Consider the following 21,561-nt stretch of genomic DNA (forward strand, 5'->3'; position numbering starts at 1 on the left):
ATTTGTCTTTCTATGATTTATCAATCAATAAATCTGTCAGTTTTCCTATGAATTAATCTGAATATACATTATTCAATGAGCACACATTACATAAATGCATGGGAAAGCATCATTCAGACTTAAAGGGATAGTTCACCCAAATTATGTCATTAATAACTCACCCTCATGTCGTTCCAAACCCGTGAGACATCCGTTCTTCGGGACACAGTTTAAGATATTTTAGATTTAACGTTAGTACGAGAGCTCTCAGTCCCTCCATTGAAACTGTGTGCACATTTTGGTCCAACAATAGCAAAAACTACTACCTTATTCAGCATATTTATACACTGACTGAACTGCTGTGAAGAGAGAACTGAAGATGAACACCGAGCTGAGCCAGATAATGAACAAAAGACTGACTCATTCTCATATTTAGATGAATGCATGCTTTACATAGTCTAAAAAAGTCTTCTTCTTAAATTGGTGAAATTAGTTTTGTGGAAAGTCCCAGTGTAGGTGACAAAAACGTCTTTAAATTTTGATTACTACACTATTCTTAAAAACTAATTCTCCATATCAAGTCTTTATTAATATCAGTATCAGTGGATTAACCTGATACGGTTTTAGATTAACCAAATTAACCTGGGAAGTATGTTCATTAAAATATCACGTTCATCCTAGTCACACTTATAAGTCAAACTATAACATGCATGCTTGGGCACCAATATAATGGATATAAATTTTATGTCAATTATAATATATACTGAAGCTCCATATGCTGATGGCTAACCATTAGTTGAGGGTCAAGTCCTTGCAGCACATTGCAGATAAACCATTTATCTATACCCAAATGCATGTTGTATTTAGCGCCTTATGCTGAACCTAATAATATTCACATTCTTCTGACAGGGTGTGCATAAATATCATTCAATTGATGCCACAGAATTTCTAAAAGAGAAGGTGGATCCTTTGCCTAAGATCGGAATCAGAGCTTCATTCTCTTTTATAAATCATATTTATTGTCAAGTCTGAAACCAACAAAAGGGAAACATAGAATTACATTAGTCCATTACAAAGCATAAAAAACATTTTATTGTCTGCAGGAAAGTTGAGAGTTGCCAGGATGTCTGAAACATGGTACACAGTCAGTGAAATGGAAAAACAGGGAGGTTTGCAACACTGTGTTTACATGTTGTCCTCATCAGAGTCATCCTCCTCCTCCAGGGATTCCTGTCAGGGCAGAAATATGACAATAAGCCATGCTGAAGAGAAGTTTTGTTATGACTATTAACAGAGGGGACAGTTACTTACTTTAGCGTATTTCTCGGCCTCCTCTTTGATGTCTTTGGGGACAAGCTCATGCCTTCCTTTTGTGACTAAAAATTGGTGCAAAAATATATAAATATAGATAAAACACAGGTGTAGGAGTGACACATGATCATATTACACCAACATTTGAAAGATAATTTACCTTCTCCAACCCAGCTAAGCTCCAGCTCAAATGCTTTGTCTTTCACCTCATCATGAACAATATAGATACTGAGAAGAGATGACAGTTATTAAATCGTGTAAATATACATTCTTTGGTTATGGCACAAATCCATGGACAGCCTGGAAACATTTTAAGGCCTGGAAGAGTAACAGAATTTAACTAATTTCTAATGTGTATATAATGTATGCTCCACTCTAAATTATTAATAAATAAATATACTGGCAAGAAATATTTTGTTTTATGAGTGCAATCTCAATAAGATGATTTTAAAAGTGCTAATGCAATGAACTATGAATCCAATGCAAAAAAAGTCTGAAATTGACTGGTCAAAAGGTGTGGGAATCCAGTTCATTGGAAGCCAACATTAATGTTAACTAAGCAACTTAACAGATAAGAAAAAAATCAGCTGAGTTAGACCTTTAAAAGCTGAAGTACAACACTTTAGTTTGACTGGTTATGTTGGTATGTGGCTTGTTTTCGTGGATCTCTGCTGCTCTTGTGTTGGCTATGAATGTTGCATTCGATTCTGTAGTCATCTCAATTCTTAGTTTATATATAAAACACACTCACATTTTTGCCACTTCCTTCACCAGTTCTCTGCAGGTCATTTCTTTCATCTGAAATACATGATTAACATTTGAAAGTTTAACTTCTTTATTCTGTTGACATGAAAAACAAATTCAGTATTGTAGTTGTTTTGAAATGACAAATCTTGTATGACACAATGCTGTTACTTCTTCAGAACTGTTTTAAATGATGTTGTCCCTGCAGTGCTGAAAGTAGCTGATTCTTGTTTGAACATGTTCCAAAAAAGACTGCAAAACATGCTTACACTAAACACCACAGCTGCACTTTTAACAATAGAGATCTGTTAGATTGAGTGAGAATGAATGCATGATAACAAATGAAAGTCAATGACATTTTTTGTAATACAACCGCAGAGATACTAGATACTTAGTTTCAGAACTAAATGTACAGTTCTAAAGTACTGAGATGATTTTGCATGAACTATTTCCCAGTACCATTTAAAGGGTTGCAAAGTAAATTAAAGTAAAAAAAAAAAAAAAAAAAAAAAAAAAGTGACGTGACATATAGCCTAGTATGGTTACCCATACTCAGAATTCGTGCTCTGCATTTAACCCCCCCATCCAAAGTGCACACACACAAACCGTGAACACACACCCGGAGCAATGGGTTAACAAAGAAGAATAAATGTTAACAACAGGAGGATGGAGGACGCTGTGATCGGAGCTCTGTTTTTGTTGTGTATTGCGGGTTTCACAATAATGGACATGGAATATCAACTTATCCGTAAAGCGATTGAAAGAATAGAAAGGAGCACTAAGAATCTCCAACGACAGTTGGCAGTGCTACATTTGCTACAAGTGCCTGCACTTCAGTGTCCGTATATTTATCACTGTTCATCATAATTGTGAAATAAGTTGACACAATGTTTACAGTACGTTTACACTGCGTTTTAAATCATGGTGGGTGAGGGCGTTTTAGAATGCGCCTGACCAATCAGTGTCTACTTGCGTCACGGTTAGTACCAGTTGTGCTGGTTAGACCCTGCTCCAGAGTAGGAGTTAATTATTTCTAGAAAAAGGCAGTCCGGTACTAAAAAAAAAAAAAAAAAAAAAAAAAAAAAATATCGCACCCAGTTCTAGTGGTGCGAAAACGCCCAAAAGAGTGTAGTTCCACAATTAGTACTATGAAAAGGTTCTGGCGGTGCGAATATCTGTAGAAGTACACTATTGTTCAAAAGTTTGGGCTTGGTAACTTTCTATTTTAATATATTCCTGAATTTCCAGCATCATTACGCCAGTCTTCAGTGTCACATGATCCTTCAGAAATCATTCTAATATGCTGAATTGCTGTTCAAGAAACATTTCTTATAAATCAATGTTAAAATGGTTTTTGGGTTTGTTTTTAAACTATGACTTTTTTTTTTTACACTTCTTGATGAATATAAAGTTTAAAAGAACAGCATTTTGAAACAAATGTTTCTGTTATACTTTTTATAAATTTTATACATCCTTGCTGCACAGTAGTTACAGATCAAATGTATGTTCTTATCTGAAAGCCTTTACAAAACAATGAATATATAACATATATAAACACCTACCTGTAGTTTCTCAATTTCTGTCTTGGCAGCTTGCTTGGCTTTTCCGATAGCACAACCCCAGTAACCCTAACAAACAGACACTAAATATTAATGACAAAGGCAAACCCATGTACAGGAGTTTTAGGTTAATGAAAACAGTGTGTAATCTGCATTGATATTGAGTATTGGAAGGAGTTCAGATGTATGCTGGACACTGATTAGCTGCTTTTCACTACATTCAAACTTCATGAGAACCATTCAAAATCATCAGAAACAAATTCAGAACAGTGTATCCAAGCTGGTAGTGTACAGTATATTAAGTGTGAAGGTATTAATTAACAGAGATAATAGTTCATGCAATGAGAGCTCTTACGTATGAAATCCCAGAAGGGTCAACCATGTAGAGCTGTGGACCATCATCTTCATCATAAGATCCCAGGATGAAACTGAAAACAACAACAACAACAACAACAAAAAAACACAACATACATACTTATAAGAAATTAAACTTGCCTTTTGCAATCAAAATGCATTATTGAAACTTTACAAAAGACCTACCTGCACCCAAAAGGCCTCACAGCGCTGTACAATGTGTAAGCATGGACATACATGGCCACTCTGTCTGCAAGATGCTGTTTGGATAATATTAACGGTATATCAATGATCAGCATATCTTTATAATTTTTTTTTATTGTTAAACTGTTCAATTAAAACAAATTCCATTTGCTTCGTATATATACACACAATCATATAAGAGTTAATTTAATAAAGCACATGCGTCGTAAAGAGTATTGCGTGTTTTTTTTTGGTGGGGGGTAATTTTGGAGGTAGTCATTGGCAGACCTGCCAACCTTAGTACCATCACTGTGACTGGACGGGACATAGAGTTTGGACCATGCATGCAAGGTCAAAAAACGCTTTCGTTTTCTCAAAATAGGCAATTAATATCACCTCATTTTCTAGCGACTCTCAAATAATTCATTCAAAGCAGTTCTAAGATTCAGTCTCTCTAAACCCCTCTTTTCCGTGAGCCTGCTCTGCTATTATTGGTCAGATGATCCAGTCTGTTGAAACTTGTGATTGGTCTACAGCATATGTCGGAAACCATATGCCCATTTCCATAGTTCCGTATTTTGAAGTCTCAATCTATTATTTAACATACTTGTGATTCAGCGGAACCATCTGGCCCAAATAAACAGGGTACTGATTAGGGATGCACCGATCATGATTTTTCATGGCCGATTCCGATACCGTTTTTTTTTTTTACAAGCAAACTGGCCGATTCCCGATTTTTTTTTTATCTTTAAGCAACAAACAAGAAAGAAGGAAAGTATGCATAAACAAGATGTTTATTTGGTATTTAATATGCCAAACTGGCTTTTGGCTATTGAAAACAATAACTGCAACCATCTGAAATTAACAGCATTAACTGCACAGTAAGTAGCCTACATTCAATACAAACATAGATGGTACAGACATTAGCTTTTGTTTTTTAATTGGGTTGAAACTACAGAGAACTGGCCTTAAATTTAAAGATTAACTGTAACCATGAGAAATTAAAGGCAATAACTGCATTGTTCTAAAGTCCAAACAACACAATCAACACACATTCAATAAGATGTTTCTTAATCAGCATTCAGTATTTTAGTTTTTAAATTTGGTTTTAAATTAAAAAAAAGGTCTTTACCAGTGAGTAGGGCTGGGATAAACGATTATTTTTTAAATGATTAATCTAGCGATTATTTTTTTCGATGCATCGATTAATCTAACGATGAATTTTTTCAGGCCGATTCGATTTCGATTATCTCCCCATTAATTGACTACTAACAATTTATACATGTTGATTTACATATCTGAATGAAAAAAACATGAATTCCTTAACATTGCAATATATGTTTATTGCTCTTAAAATCACAAAATAAAAGACTGGCTAAGAATGCATTACTTTGCACTTGTATAGAGATAGCATTCAATAAAACCTTGAAGCCTTGAAAACACATAGCTTACTGAAACAAGCTTACTGAACACATAGGGCCTAGCTTACTGAAAAAAGTTCTTCTTTCAGATGAAAATAACACCAACTTGATGTCTAGCATTCAATAAAAAAGGTCACCCAAAATACTTGTTTAGAGCAATTGAAAGAATACAGTAACCAATGTAAACTTTAAGGGCTTTAAGCTAATACAGAGTGCTTTTCCAAAAAAAAATAATAATAATAATTAACAGTGGGAGCCAGCAGCCTGTCATGGAGAGAAAAAAAATCTCAGAATGCTCCATGTGAAACTTTGGCATTCCGCCCTTTTTCTATCGTGTCTAATGATTTTGGTTAATATGCACGAGGGAGAGAGAGAGAGAGAGCAAGACAGCGCTTGTGTAGATTGAAGACTGTGAGTGCTCGAGCGCACGTGAAACTTTGGTGTTTTTCTATCATGTTTAATGATTTTGATTAATATGCACGAGGGAGAAAGAGAGCAAGAAGCGCTCGTGTTGAGAGCCGGGGCTCTCTCTCTCGTACGCGCCCTGTCAGGCGCAGCACAGTCATTCTATTCTACATCACTCACCGATCAAATAAAGCTTTCAAAAAAAACCCCTGGATTGGTTGTATAACGTTGGACAGAATGTTGATCCGGCCATCGCGTATATTCAGCGCACATAAGGTAAACGTTTTAAAAACGTTTTTTAGAGAAATAAAAACAGGTCGACGAATCGATGGGCATATTTTACGTCGATGTATTTTTTGCGTCGACGTCATCGATGACCTCGTTGTCCCAGCCCTAGAGTGAGACTAAATAAAAGTATGCTATAAATAGATGATTCCAAAATCTTAAAATCAAACAATGTTGGTGCGAATAAAAGAAAGAAGTGTTTCCATTCATCCAATAAAAAAGAAAATAGGGTAATGATTCACATCTATATTTTTTTTTACTTGAGCCAATGAAAAATAAATAACTATTGTCTCAAGTAAAAAAATATAGATGTGAATCCTTACCCTAAAATTTTTTAATTGGATGAATGAAACACTTTTTTCTCAGTGTGCTACAGCAGGTGATTTTTAAATCAAATTAAGTCTATGTAATTTTAAGGTAAAATAAAAATAATCATCTTATACAGAACTGACGTTTATTTCTGGCTTTTCAAACGTATATGCAAGTTCTAATTTACGCGGGTGCACTTCCGGAAAAATCGGCCGAAAAAAGACCAAAAACCGGCCGATTGCCGATCGCGTATTTTAAGCAAAAACCGTCCGGTTTCGATTTATGGCCAGTCAACCGGTGCATGCCTAGTACTGATCCATCTTTCGAAAGCAAACGTTTAGTAAATTCTGCGTTTAACTCCCAGACCCAGAGATTTATTTATTTTTTACTCCCGAGATTAGAGAAGCAGTCATCAGTAAAATTACATGTTTGTGGGTGGGGGTCAAGTTGTTCGCTGCTGGCCAACATTGAACATAGGCAGAATTATGCAAATGTGTTACCCTGTGACGTGTAGCCATCACGAAAGTTGGTAAATTACTTACCACTCGTTTAGGCTGTATAGAGTCGATTCTTTGTTTTGGGGAACTTCATTTATCATGCACTTTCGGCTTCACAACTTTGCAGATCGTTTACATTCACATACAGCTACATTACACACTGCATGAAAGGCAATATTGGAAATGCCATAATAGGGGCACTTTAATGAAATTATAGCTGTGGTGGAAATTTTGTATCTTAATAAAGGTATGAGACAAAAGTCTTCTTTTGTTTACTGCAGAGTGCGACAAAGAGGCAACACCCAAACTCAACATTTATACCTTAATCAAATGCGGATGCTTTGATCTCATCCAATCATAATGCTTCTTCAACATATGTCCATTTAAGGTACCCAACTATGTCCTCTAGACGTGTTTCTAATAATCCAGGATGCCTACTAAGAATCTAGGTATAAAATAGCCTTTCTCGTCTCTCACTTGTCTTGCACAAACACACATACACACAAAATATTTCCTGTTATCTCTCAGCTCATCGAAAACTCAAGCATACTGAAGCACTCAAGAGACAGTATAAAGAAAACTCTTTAGTACAGTGAAGCAAATAATACTAATAATAATATCAATATTTCAGATAAGAATCTAGTTTCCTCTACATAGCTTCTTCAAGCTTAGTCTTAAATCCAATATTAAATCACTAAGCCATATAGCGATTTCAATTTTATTTAGATTTATTGTTCATAATTACTTGAGCATTTTATCATTTGCATGGCTGAATGATGTCTTCCTCTTAATGAATGAATGAGTATTTTATGTGAATCCATGTGATAGTCAACTCCAGTTTGGCAGATCTGCAGTGGCGGTAAAATTTTCATTTTTGTGTGATCTATGCTTTAGTCTCTCTTCTTCTTACCTTCAGTGGGATGTCATGGCCATAGTTGGAGCGGAAGTTTGAAGCCTCTTCTCTGGACACTTCTGAGAGAGATCGTGCATCTGCTAGAAGACCAGCCACAGCCTAGAAGACATACAGACAGGGATTCATATACCTGTTGAGATTTACACTACCATTCCAAAGTTTGGGGAAATAAATTAACACTTTTATTCAGCAAGGATGCATTAAACTGATCAAAAGTGACAGTTAAGAAATTTTTTTAATGTTACAAAATATTTATATTTCAAACAAATGCTGTCCTCTGTGTTCATCAAAGACTCCTGGAAATAATTTATTTTATAATACATGTATAATAATAATGTTTCTTGAGCACCAAATCAGCATTCAAAATGATTTCTGAATAATCATGTGACACTGAATTTTTACCAGCCCCTTTACAGTCTTCAACTTTACCATTACAGTAATAAATTCGATTTCAAAGAAAAGTTATTTTAAATTCTAATAATATTTCAGTGTTACTGTTTTTAATCAAAGTTTTCATAAAAATAAAAAAACACTGGTGGTGAGCATAAGATAATTCTTAAAAAAAAAAAAAAAAACATCTTAAGTACAAACTTGAATAGCAGTTCGACAAAAAAAAAATTATAATGCATGTGTTCTTATATTCAATGTAAACAGTTCAATTACAAACAAAGAAAGGTATAAGAAAAAATGTGATTGGTGTTCAAGCTTTTTGACTTCTAATTTAGTCAAATAAAAGTTTATTTTAGATTGTGCAAAGTCTTCGTTATCACATGGATATAATTGCATTTAAAGTCAAATAAAGGAAACTATCAGAGTAACTTCAAGTATTTTACAGAACCTGATCAATATCTGCTTAAACAACACACTCAATGTTCTTACCATTCCAACGTGCCGATCGATATTGAAGATGCGTTTATTGGAGCCCTCCTCATACAACTTGGACAGAACAAGCTTCTCTACACCAAACACAACTCCATCTTTGCAGCGGATGCCGATTGCTGTGCTATTGAACGACAACAACAACAAAAAAATTATTATGAACTTAATATGCACTTATAGTTTCATCAGACACCCAATACAAAACACATTCAAAAACGTATTGTAGGTGTTATTAAAATAAAAGTAAAGCCTTTCTCAAAGCAGCACATTAAAATGTAGATGTCTCTGGCTAAAATTATTTCACGTGTAGTAGTATTTAATTAATTACCTGCTATTTTCAACAGCCTTCATGGCATATTCAACCTGAAACACCCTTCCATCAGGTGAGAAGGTGGAGGCGGATAAATCATACTGGAGAGGGAGAAAAGAAATGCTGTCAACAATTATTAGTCATGTACATTTAATATAAATAAACCATTCAAGCAGTTTTTAATCCTTGCAAAAATAAAAAAAACACAACTGAGCATCAATGACGAAGCTGAATAAACTCAAAAGTGCAGAGCAGCTTTCGAACTGCACAACACATTTACAGTGGCATTCAAAAGTTTGGGAAACCCTTGCAGAATCTGTGAAAATGTGAATAATTTTAACAAAATAAGAGAGATCATACTAAATGCATGTTATTTTTTATTTAGTACTGTCCTGAGTAAGATATTGTACATAAAAGATGTTTACATTTAGTCCACAAGACAAAAAAAATAGCTGAAATAATTAAAATAACCCCATTCAAAAGTTTGGGAACCCTTGGTTCTTAATACTGTGTGCTGTTACCTGAATGATCCACGACTGTCTTTCTGTTTTGTGATGGTTGTGCATGAGTCCCTTGCTTGTTCTGAACAGTTAAACTGAGAACTGTTCTTCAGAAAAATCTTTAAGATCCTGCAGATTCTTCATTTTTCCAGCATCTTTGCATATTTGAACCCTGTTCAGCAGTGACTGTATGATTTGGAGATACATCTTTTCACACTGAGGACAATTGAGGGACTCAAACACAACTATTAAAAAAGGTTCAAAGATTCACTGATGCTCCAGAAGGAAACAAGATGTATTAAGAGCTGGGGAGTGAAAACTTTTGAACACGAAGATGGCAAAATTTTTCTTATTTTGTTGTAATTTTGTTCCATTTAGTTCTGCCCTTCGTAAGCAACAGAAGATACTTGTATGTTTCCCGGAACACAAATGAAGTACAAAGTACCCTAATTTTCAAATTCCAAAAGTTTTCATCCCCCAGCTCTTAATGCATCTTGTTTCCTTCTGGAGTATCAGTGAATGTTTGAATCTTTTTTAATAATTGTGTTTGAGTGCCTCAATTGTTCTCAGTGTGAAAAGATGTATCTCAAAATCATACAGTCACTGCTGGAAAGGGTTCAAATAGGCAAAGATGCTGGAAAGCTGAAGAATCTGCAGAAGGATTTTTTTGAAGAACAGTTCTCAGTTTAACTGTTCAGAACAAACAAGGGACTCATGCACAACCATCACAAAACAGAAAGACAGTCGTGGATCATCCAGGTAACAGCACACAGTATTAAGAACCAAGGGTTCCCAAACTTTTGAATGGGGTAATTTTAATAATTTCATCAATTTTTTTGTCTTGTGGACTAAATGTAAACATCTTATGTACAATATCTTACTCAGGACAATACAAAATAAAAAATAATATGCATTTAGTATGATCTCTCTTATTTTGTTAAAATTATTCACATTTTCATAAATTCTGCAAGGGGTTCCCAAACTTTCGCATGCCACTGTACTTTCACTTTACCTCACAGTGACTCTTCATTTGAATTGCTATCACTGTTAGCGAGCAGTGACTCAGCAGAGACTAAATAGTGCAAAAATACACAATTAACCCAAGTACATTATCAAAATTACTTCAACTACTTTAGTATGAAAACTCTTTATTAACTTTAATTAGGTTGGAACAGAATAAATCACTCTAACGAAGATCCTGCGCACTAGCAAGTAACTTAGCTTATTAGCTTCAGAATGACACAGGCATGCACGCATTCCTTCTTTATTCGCTCTTTCAGGATCAGATCTCATTCACACAGTATGATAAATGTTGTATTATTAAATCTACTCACCCCGGTACCAATAGAGCTCATTGTAATTAGCGGTGATCAAGTATAAATGTGATTGAGCGCTCAGCACAAGCAGCCGCAGACTCTCCAGCGCATCGGTTCTCCCTCTGCAGCCAACGAGCAACGAGCTCTGTGATTGGACATCACATCGACCAATCAGATTCTCGAGCGCAAAGCGGGTCAGTCTATCACAATAAAAGTTGGATACAAAAAAAAGAAAAGTTCGCGTCTTTGCCGTATCTTTACATTTGAAGATTTCAATTACAGAGTTTTTGAATTATATAATTTCAAAATAAATATACTATGAAGAAAAACACCACTGTTAAAATAACATAATAACAGAGTGTACGAAATAAAGCTGTCTCATTATATAAATATATATGAATGTATATTAGTATATGCATTATATTTTAAAACCCTAAAAACTTTTTTAGGTTTAAATGAAAAAGATTTTCAGATTTTCACAGGGAGAATTTTTTTCCTACATTGTATTTCTAAATATCCTGAAATATTTTGTTAAACATTAATTAAAATTCATGAACCAAACCATTCGAGCAGAAATGTTGACTTGACCTCAATTGTTCCAAACTATCCTAATTAAAATGATCAAAAGTCAATAAAATAATCAGAAATACAGAACAGTGTACCGTAAATGGAATGTATTATTTTATTACATACAGAGTGAGTTGTTTCCCTTCAGAACAGCTGTTGCTGAAAGACCACACATGGCCAAGATAAAAGGCATATCATAACAACACTCAATACTCTTACCACCATATTGTAATTAACAATTCCAATGCTACAATTGCTTCATAAACCCTTATGATCAATCACCTAAATCACTCTTGTATTATTACGGTATGATTAAACACATGAATCACATTCATAACAAAAGAATCCATTGCTATTTTTTTCACACTAAAGGTTCTTCAAATCAACCAGACTTCAGGCTCAGATCTCATCCAGAATCAAACCGGCTGCTCTCTGTCACAGCTAAATTGGTTCAAACTCAAGTGTTGTGGATTTTAGACATCCAGACTACTGTAATCCCTGAGATATATTTCATATATCAGCTGGCGCGCATCTAAAAGCACTCACTCTGATATCTCTCATAGGGTGGGACATCCATCTCCTGTCCGATATCGTGTTACACTAGCATGCACATGCATCTCTAATGTACCCATCACGTAAATAAATGAAGGTATACAAAATAATCATGGCGGAAATCAGTTAAGATTAATAAGTTAGGCACAGGAGTTAGGTAATAATTTGCACTCAGGGTGACTTATGGAAGATGTGACTAAAAAGGAAGTCAGATTTGCTTAGATGTTTCTGAATCTGTTTAAAGAGGCACCCACAACTCTGATTACAACACATATGCCAAAGTTCTTCGAATCTTCCTCCTGAAATTACATACAAGCAGATAGTTTTTGCATATAAAGAAATAAGTGGTATTGGCTTCCTATAACATCCATTCCAAGAATAGTTCTTCATTCAAACTCAAACATAATTAGAGTACTAAGGTGACTCTCATGAAAGCAAGGACAGGTCACATAAAAAAAAAAAATATATATATATATATATATATATATATATATATATATATATATATATAATAACAAATTAACAAACAATAAAATAACAAAATAAAATAAAATAAATGGATTATTATAATGCTAATGGCAAAGAAATAACATCTCTCCTTCACTGCTTTTTTTTTTTTGCATTATGATGTTATTTACATGTCTGAACAAAATAAATAAAACTGAATTTTATTAATAATTCCAATTATTTTTTATTGAGATTACTATAATATATTTATTTCTATTGACTTGAGAAATATGACTGGGACATGTTCTTGATGCTTTCATGAGATTCACCCACACAAGCTAAAATTACTATTCTTAAAACATTTAACTTCCCTAGAATTAAAAATCAAGCCATGCTCCCTTAATTAAAAGTGGCATGTTTTTGAATTCAGGCGTTGTATTGTAAAATAAGATAAAGATATAAATAAGACATGAGAATATGAGATGGAATCCCATGTTTGGGATATTGTGTAACTGCTCAACACTTGTTAAAGTGGATTATGATGATGCTATGAGAATAAAGACGTGACTTGAGTAGGCAGAGCATAAAACAAGGAAGCAATAACATTCGACCAATGAGGAGAAAGCAATGTTAGGTAAAATATTATTTTAAGATTACTGGCTTCTGTTGGATTAAAGTGCGTGAAGTGAATGATTACGAAGCCATTTTAAGACATAAAGGTTCTGGATAGAAATAAACAAAAAGAAAAACAAACTGAAAACATATGACCTATAGGTGGGATAACTCTGTGAATCTCATAATCAAATGTCCAGATCATATTTCACACAAAAATCAAAAGGGAAAAATAAGAAAATATATTTTGCATAAAGGGGAAAAAAACAAATGATTGTTCATGAAAATTAAGCACATTTTCATGTATGTTATGCATCCATGACACTGCATTTTCAATATATTCTCATTACTATAATAAAGTATTTTTACTAAATTACAATCAAAAAATAATGTAGTTTGGAAAATCAGCGCAAAGACAACGTAGAAAAATGAGAAATAGATTTAAAAAATGTGCTTAACTGTTCAGAAAATAATATTTTAAAAATAATAAACATAATAATTAAAAAATCATAAAAGCTAAATCAGTTTCTGTTGATTTAAGGGTGAAATAAGATGTGGATGTTGTTGACACGTTTTGTGAGATTCACCCAACTTTATATTAGCTGGACCCAATGTTTGTATTGCACACGATCGCTCACGATGTTGTTCACACAAAATAATAAAATAAAGCAATAAAAGAAAAGAAAGGAAAAACAAAGACGTCTCATATCTGCAGTACGAGCCCAGCGGCAGAGATGTTGTCTCCTCCTCCAGCAGTCTGGTACACCTCAGTGCACACCAGCACAGGAGCCACGCAAACCTCATAACCGTCCTCATCCCAGCACGAAACGGGTCGGGATTCCTGAAGTGGAATTCTCGGACTTCCTTCTTGCCTGCTAACAGAGAATGATTCGTCCATGATCAGCCGCGCTTTACTGAGATCGATGTCTGGCGAGCCGCAGACGTGCCGGTTGGCGGTCAGAGATGCTTTGGCTGTGGCCGACATTGTGTTCTTCCACTTGGAGCCATGTTTGACAATGATGGCCTGGAAAGCCAGGGTGTGGACGTGAAGACGTGTGAGCGGCCGACCCGTGCCGGCCTGCTGGTGGCGCTGGTTTACCAGGCGGTAGAGTTCTCGCATCTGGTCCAGCACTGTAGCTACACGTGGGTTGGGATCAGAAAGAACTGTCAAGTTGCTTCCGCGGAAAAGGCTCAGGAGATTGGGCAACTCTTGCTCGTTCATGCCCAACGAGTCAGTGTGAGGAAGAACAAAGTCTAAAAGATCCAACATCAGACTCTCGTCTACGAAGCTGGCCATCTCGAAATGGATAGCGGTCTGTGGGGACGCAGAGGACAACATCTTCGCAAGCTTTCCCAACAGAGCCTCACGCTCTCCTGGAGAAAACAATTGGATATTACAGAATATCTATTCTTTTTTATATGCAAAATGCTTAAAATTGAGGTACACTGAAAAAGAAATTGCGTAGAAACAATGTTAATTCCAAAATTGCTAGTTTTTCATTGCTAAAATTTGAAGTAAAAAGACAGTAATAGTATTTTCCTGTAAAAGACACTCCAATAATCTTCAAAAAAAATTTACACACAGAAGAGTTTTTATTTTTACTGAAAAAGTACAAGCAATTTTCAATCAATTTTCTCAATAAATTACATATAATTATGGTATGTAAAACATTAAATTACACATGAAGTTCTGAAGTAGAAATACTTAAATAGTATTATATTATACTCATATATTTCATTTATTATTATTTTGTTTTACAATGCAGTGTAGTTACACACTTCACTTTTAACGCTTGATTAAGCATTTTCACCTATAGGTCTAAATATGACCTAAATAAAACACATAACCAACAAAATCATAAACAATATCATTGATTGCTACGAGTTATTACAGTCAGTCTACTTTCCCAGGGCAGCGAAAAAACATGCTAATCTCACCATGTGACAGAACAGAGTTAGTTTAGTACTGATGCACATACGGGCTGACGTTTATAATATTTAAAATACATTCATAAAAAGTTTCATATTGTTATTTGAAAATAGAATAGATATTGATTTGTTGTGCATCATGCAATAATGTTTGTAAGTATTATTAATTAAGGTTCATTTGAAGTGCTAATTATTACCCTCATGTGTCTTCATTCACTTACCCTGTTTGAAAGGGAAGTTGTCCATCATCTGTAGCCCTCCTACAACGAGCAGATCTGGTTTGAAGTTGTTCAGCTTCTCCTGAAATTGCTCCATGGAGTCCAGATATGGATTATGATCATCACTATGAACAATATACCTACGGCAATGCAAGAACATTTCAAGTTTAGATTGAAAGATTGAAAAAAACAAAAACAAACGGATATTAAATCAGTCTTATGTAATCCCACCTGTTGGCTCTTCGGGAGGTGTACGTCCCCCATGTGGCACCTGTGGGATACTCCAGGATCAGGTGGATGTCTGGTTCATCCACTGTGTTTCCAGCCACTGAGGAGAGACAAAATAATTAACGGCAATGAAAAATATGCAAGAAAGCTGTAGCAAGCAGAAAAATGCTTCTTGTTATATATACAATGTTGAATAGAAAAGGCTTTTTTAGCATAAAGCTGAAAGGAAGAACATCACAGCACCTGTGATATGCTGTGAGAGGATATCAGTGAAATCGGTGCTGAAACTGCCCCCTAAAAGCACATCACATCCTTCCAGTGCCATCCTGCTGGCCATTACAGGTGCATTTCCTCCGATCGACCACCTGTTTCCTGGTAACTCTCGAGAAGCCTCTACCAGCTCACTGAAGAGCGTGTCATTTATCACAAACCTCCTATGAACAAAAAAAAAAAGAACAAAAGTAAAGAGCAAAGTTGCTAAGCTTCTGAAACGGATTAATAGATGAGATTTATGAGGAGGATATAAATTATAAGGCATACATTCTATGAAACGGGGACGAAAGTGACAAAAAGACTAGCATGGAAACTTACTGTAGGAAACAACAGCATATGCTTACAGTTTATAAGATAAGGACCCCTGTATAGGAAATATGTTACATGACTTGGATAAAATAAAAAAAAGACATTCCAACTTTACTATAAATATCTATATTTACAACAGACACAGGTAAATAATGCATAAATTAAAAGCTTTCTAGATTCTCTGGACCTTCCTTCTATTTGACAGAAACAAAATAGCCTCTTAACAAAAGAAAACACAAAGGAGGAATTAGATAGAACATTAAATAATCTCAAAAATTACTCCTGGTAATGTTATTTACCCTTAGAGTGGCTCAAAACATTATTTATTTGACTAGTCATAAAAGACAAAAATTATCAAAAGTTTTGGATGACTCACTTTTGGTAGCTGTTTATGTTAAACTGTTGTTGTAACCAAGGTATTATGCATCTACCATGTATTTTTTATGCATGAGTAATAACAGATTAGCCTGAATAAATTGTCAACTTATTTTTTTAGTTTTCACTATATTTTCAGATTCAGCATGTCAAACCTCATTAAGAAACATTAAAAATAAAAGCTAAATAAAACTTTTATAAAAATGAGTTTCACAGTATAATGAATAGTTGCTAACAAACTAAAAATCATAAGAACATACAAGAACATACACCATAAGACCAGGCATACGCATGAAGAAAATTAGGTAAATTTTAATCAGATGAGAAGTGCTATTATCTTCGCATTTTATTATAAATTAACATTTTTTCTAATGGTTGGACATCGTTGAATCCTATTGTTATAATTATCATTGTTTTACTAGCAGTGTCATGACAGCTGTAACTCAAACATATATTTGTATAAAACACATTTCACAAGTTTTCACAGAATTGCCAAGCTTAAAAGCCTCTCTGTAGACGAAAAGAATGATATGAAAAACGCCAATATGATTGATGGTTATTATCTAGAGGAGACATTCACACATCAATCCAAACATGTTATAACCAGAGGCACTCGCGTCTCCAAACGCTTCTGTGTCACTTTGGCGGTAGTAGCTGTAAATTACACTCCGTTCAGACAAGGCTCAAACAGCACTATGCAGTGTCTCAACATTACTGCAATATTATCTGAGGAGCTTGTCATTCTGCTCTCAAGTGTGAAATCTCTAGCAGGACGAAGCTGTCATATTGCCAGCACAACACAGCTAAGGTCTGATGCATTTGCGCACCTTCAGGCCATCAAAGATGTAGACGAGTTTGTTTCTTCATCGGAACAGATTTGTAGGGGAAAAAAATCACAATAATCCACACGACTCCAGTCTATCAACTGACAAAAAAAAAAAAAAAACCAGTGCATGTTTTTAAGAAATAAATCTATCATTAAGGCATTACTTTAAGTCCATAATCCATAATAATGCTTTCTTCAGTGAAAAAGTCCCCTTCAAAATCCACCAACAAATGTTTAGAAAGGCTTTGAACTCTTTTTGCTTGTAATCAGTTCTCTCCTGATTCAGGCGAGACAAATTTTCACTGAAGAAAGCAATATTATGGATAGAGTACTCGTATTTAATCAACAGTTTAAAGTTAAAAACATCATAATGACGAATTTGTTCCTTACAAACACTTAGCTTTTTGCTTCACAAGACGTTAACTGATGGATTGGAGTCATGTGGGTTACTTGTGATGTTTTTATCAGCTGTTTGGACCCTCATTCTGACGGCACCCATTCACTGCAAAGGATCCATTCTTGAGCAAGTGATGTAATCCTAAATTTGTCCAAATCTATTCTGATGAAGAAACAAACTCATCTACATTCTGGTAGCCTGAGGGTGAGTACATTTTTGGGTGAACTACTCCTTTAAAGAAATAATACATTTTTTATGTCATTTTATTAATGTGACACTTTGTGGTTGCACAATGTTAGTTGTTCATGGTTAATCTGAGGAACTGTGCTACATGTGTGAACTTGTAGGGAACCCAGCACCAGTTAATTAGCTTTAATTCTAACTATTCTAACCAACAAAAAACGGAAGTTTGCAAAAAGATAAACTATGTAAACTTGTAAAACAATTAAATTTTCCCTAGGCTTCAAAGTAAATCAATCACAACACCTGTATTATGCTACATTGCGCAATCTCTACATTCCCGAGGGCTTTGCGTACATGCATGAACGGCTCTCACTTACTCTGAAGCAGCTCCGGGGGAGAAAAAGTAAGCGAAACTCTGTGCAAGCTGCTCCGTGTTCTCGATGTAGTCGTGGTGGAGGGGCTGGTCTGTCGGCTTTAAACCCATTTTGTTCAGCAGAGTCACTCCATCGACTATGATATCCACACAGCCACCAAAACCTGATAAGAGACGATGACACGTGCAATAATCTAATCTTATATTACAATAATTCAATCTTTGTACCTTACCATCCAACAAAACACATGTAAATCCCAGGTCATACAATATCTGAACAAACTGAATCAGTTGCCATGCATAGCTGGCCAATTCAAACATGTCTACAGAGTGACACTATTGCTTGTCAGATTGCAACAGACTGACAAGTACCATTCACGGGTTGAAAATAGATGAAATCACAGATCAGTGCATACAGAACTTTAAGTGACTGATTATTAGTCCAATTAACAAAGATTCAAAGAGTCTAGAAAAGTCAGTCATTCAGTTAATGACTGAATGAAGACTTTTGGTAAACAAGGCCTAACCTTGTTACCTAACAAGCACTCAGCACTTGTTACTATAGTGTTAACCAAAAAAAGAAAAAAAGAATGCAAAACTAAAATGCAAAACATCAGCACAGGCTTGATCCTATAGAAGATAACAATCCTCAGAAGCAGAACTAAAGCAAAATACTAACAAGCGCAAGAAACATCAGGAATAATAATGCACCAAAATGAACACAACAAATTTGTTCAAATCTGTGTCATTTTAGGATCACTTGGATACAATTATAATTTAACATTTTAAATATTTTTTTATTTGTATATTATCTTATATTATTTTTTATTGTTATTTTTCGTTTTAGTTATATTAGCACATAAAGTTAAACTAAACAAAAATAAGAAACATTTCCTTGTAAACTAGATGAAATACAATTATTTTATAATATTCCAGCAAAAGTTTAATTCACTTCAAGTAATTAAAGTTTTTTTATGGTTTTAGCTAACCGCCCTGGTTAAATTGAATAATTATCAGTGTATTATAAATAATTAATTAAGAGCTTAAAAATAAATCAATACATTTAAATCATAAAACTAAACATGAATACACACACACACACACACATACACACACACACACACACACACACACACACACACACACACATATATATATATATATGTGTGTGTGTGTGTGTGTGTGTGTGTGTGTGTGTGTGTGTATAACTACATTAAATGAGTATAATAATTAATTAAAATACTTAAAACAAAAGACGTACATCTAACATTTAAAAAATGTCTATTATTGTATTATTACATAAATTAAAACGTTTATTACTTAACATTTTATTATTAAAGCACTTTTTAGTTTTTATTTAAAAAAAATACAAAACTCAAAGAAACTTTATTATATCAATGAGACATTTTGAACTTTGAGAACTCCACAAAATATTCCAATCAAGCCTGTAAAATTGCATATAATGATTTATTGTTGCATTCTGTTAAGTGCACTTAAAAGTCTGTACCTATAGCCACTCGCGGTCTGGAAACGCTGTCGATGCCTACTTTCCGCTCTGCGCGCAGCAGTGACGACAGAACCGCGTCCAGCCTCTCGTTCAGAACCGAGGTGTCCGGTGAGCGGAACCAATACGCCACCAACACCACTGCAAGTGACAAAAACGGGCCATATTTGACACCAGAGCGCAGCTCAATGGCCATTGCAGATGTATGAACACAGTCCTGCCTCTCTTTCTTCCTGAGCGAGTAGTGCTGATGAATCAGGGGCGGATGTGTTTTTCTGCTCTAGAAATATACGAGGATAGAAGGGCGTGAGTTTACCCAAAATAAGCACCGCTGAGCAAACGATGATCATTTTTTTTATATTCACTCTGTGCTATCACTTCAATTCTTATTAAACTCATTGTCTTTGTCATTTAGGTATTTAATAAGTTAAATCATTCAGATATATATTAAAGTATCACGTAGGCGCGTTGTCAGGTGGTGCACGTTACTTTTCTCCGCGCTATTAGGATGGACCAATCATAATAGTTGACGATTACCCGATTAGGCGTTTTATAACCATGTTATAGAAATTGTTTTTTTGCATATTTGAATTGGCATGTTCGGTCAAAATTCGTTGATGTAGTAGATTTAAACTAATGTAATTTACATTGTGTAAATAAGGAAAAATTATTATGTCCTGAGATTTGCATGGGCGTTAATGGGGTTTGGTATTTATTTGGGCCGACTTGCGCCCTCTGGAGGTATATATTTGTGTATTTGCCTTCATTATCACTTTTCCCCCACTGGCTCTAAGCGAGTAATTTCCAATAGCTTTGTTTCAAAATAAAAGTTCAACATCTAATTGATTACAGACCACTACGTATAAATACATATCAAGTATTTAAAGACTTAATAGGACCATGAAGGATGTTTTTTAATTATTATTATACTGTTGCAGATTTTACAAACAGGCATGAAATTTGACATTTCTTTTCAAAGGGGTTGTGCTCGACTCAGCAAATAGCTTGGCACGAATATATCCGATTTCAGTGTAACTACGTCTCATTCATGTGGCAGAGCTATACATAAACAGAGTTAAATAGTAACAGACGGACTTGAGTGTTATATTTCTGCGTGGAGATGCATGCTTATAGGATAATTTCTGAATTTTTGCTTAGTCATTTGTTGGCTTCAGTTTATTTATAACAGTTAATATGCCTAACAGATAGAAAGATAGATATGCAAATGTAAACCAGTTATTATCTTAAAACTGTATTAGCATTTAAAAACAATGTATTTCCAAGCGAATGCATGGAATAAGTTACTCATTTTGTCTTTTTCTTTTTATTTGATTAAGGTCAAATAAAAAAACATTGCAAGGTATAAAAGGAAAGAAGGAAAAGGGTCTATATTACAAAGTGTTCTAATTTAAATACTATATTTGTTACCTGATCAAATACCTTAAACATGAACAAATACAACATCAAAACAAGCTTCAATTAAAGTCACCTTCATTTCCTACAACACATGCCATTAATCATTTTCAAGTACAAAACAGCAATACTTTTAAAGTAATAAAATAATATGTTCCCAATATCTTCCATTTCTTTAGCCAACATTAGGTAAAACATATTTGTCATTGCATCATATTTGTCTGGAAACATAGAGGACATCTTAACAATACTGACATGTGAGATTATCTGCAATTCTGAAAGAAAAAGAAAAAACAATATAGATGCATATTTCAGTCACTAGAGAACAAGTAATTGACCTTTTGGATAAATTAAATGGCTAGGCAAAAGCATTTGCTGTGGGAATTATAG

At 34.6% G+C, this 21,561-nt stretch overlaps 2 protein-coding genes across 2 annotated transcripts; both read right to left on the reverse strand.

The window, feature by feature from the left end:
* Positions 1–975: 975 nt before the first annotated feature.
* psma3 (proteasome 20S subunit alpha 3) lies at positions 976–11,140 on the reverse strand. The gene is made up of 11 exons (XM_059518581.1): positions 10,984–11,140; positions 9,168–9,250; positions 8,840–8,963; positions 7,958–8,059; positions 4,134–4,207; positions 3,949–4,021; positions 3,597–3,662; positions 2,042–2,088; positions 1,451–1,518; positions 1,291–1,355; positions 976–1,209 (listed from the first exon to the last, which is right to left on the reverse strand). The coding sequence occupies exons 1-11, from the start codon at positions 11,002–11,004 to the stop codon at positions 1,165–1,167; spliced, it is 768 nt and encodes a 255-aa protein (XP_059374564.1). The 5' UTR covers positions 11,005–11,140; the 3' UTR covers positions 976–1,164.
* Positions 11,141–13,594: 2,454 nt separating this feature from the next.
* Positions 13,595–20,027, reverse strand: LOC132112005 (ADP-dependent glucokinase-like). Its single transcript, XM_059519605.1, has 6 exons — positions 19,762–20,027; positions 18,259–18,418; positions 15,762–15,952; positions 15,522–15,618; positions 15,294–15,430; positions 13,595–14,517 (listed from the first exon to the last, which is right to left on the reverse strand). The coding sequence occupies exons 1-6, from the start codon at positions 19,952–19,954 to the stop codon at positions 13,847–13,849; spliced, it is 1,449 nt and encodes a 482-aa protein (XP_059375588.1). The 5' UTR covers positions 19,955–20,027; the 3' UTR covers positions 13,595–13,846.
* Between the last annotated feature and the right edge of the window lie 1,534 nt (positions 20,028–21,561).

The sequence above is a fragment of the Carassius carassius genome, chromosome 31, assembly GCF_963082965.1.
Source record: "Carassius carassius chromosome 31, fCarCar2.1, whole genome shotgun sequence".
NCBI lineage: Eukaryota > Metazoa > Chordata > Actinopteri > Cypriniformes > Cyprinidae > Carassius > Carassius carassius.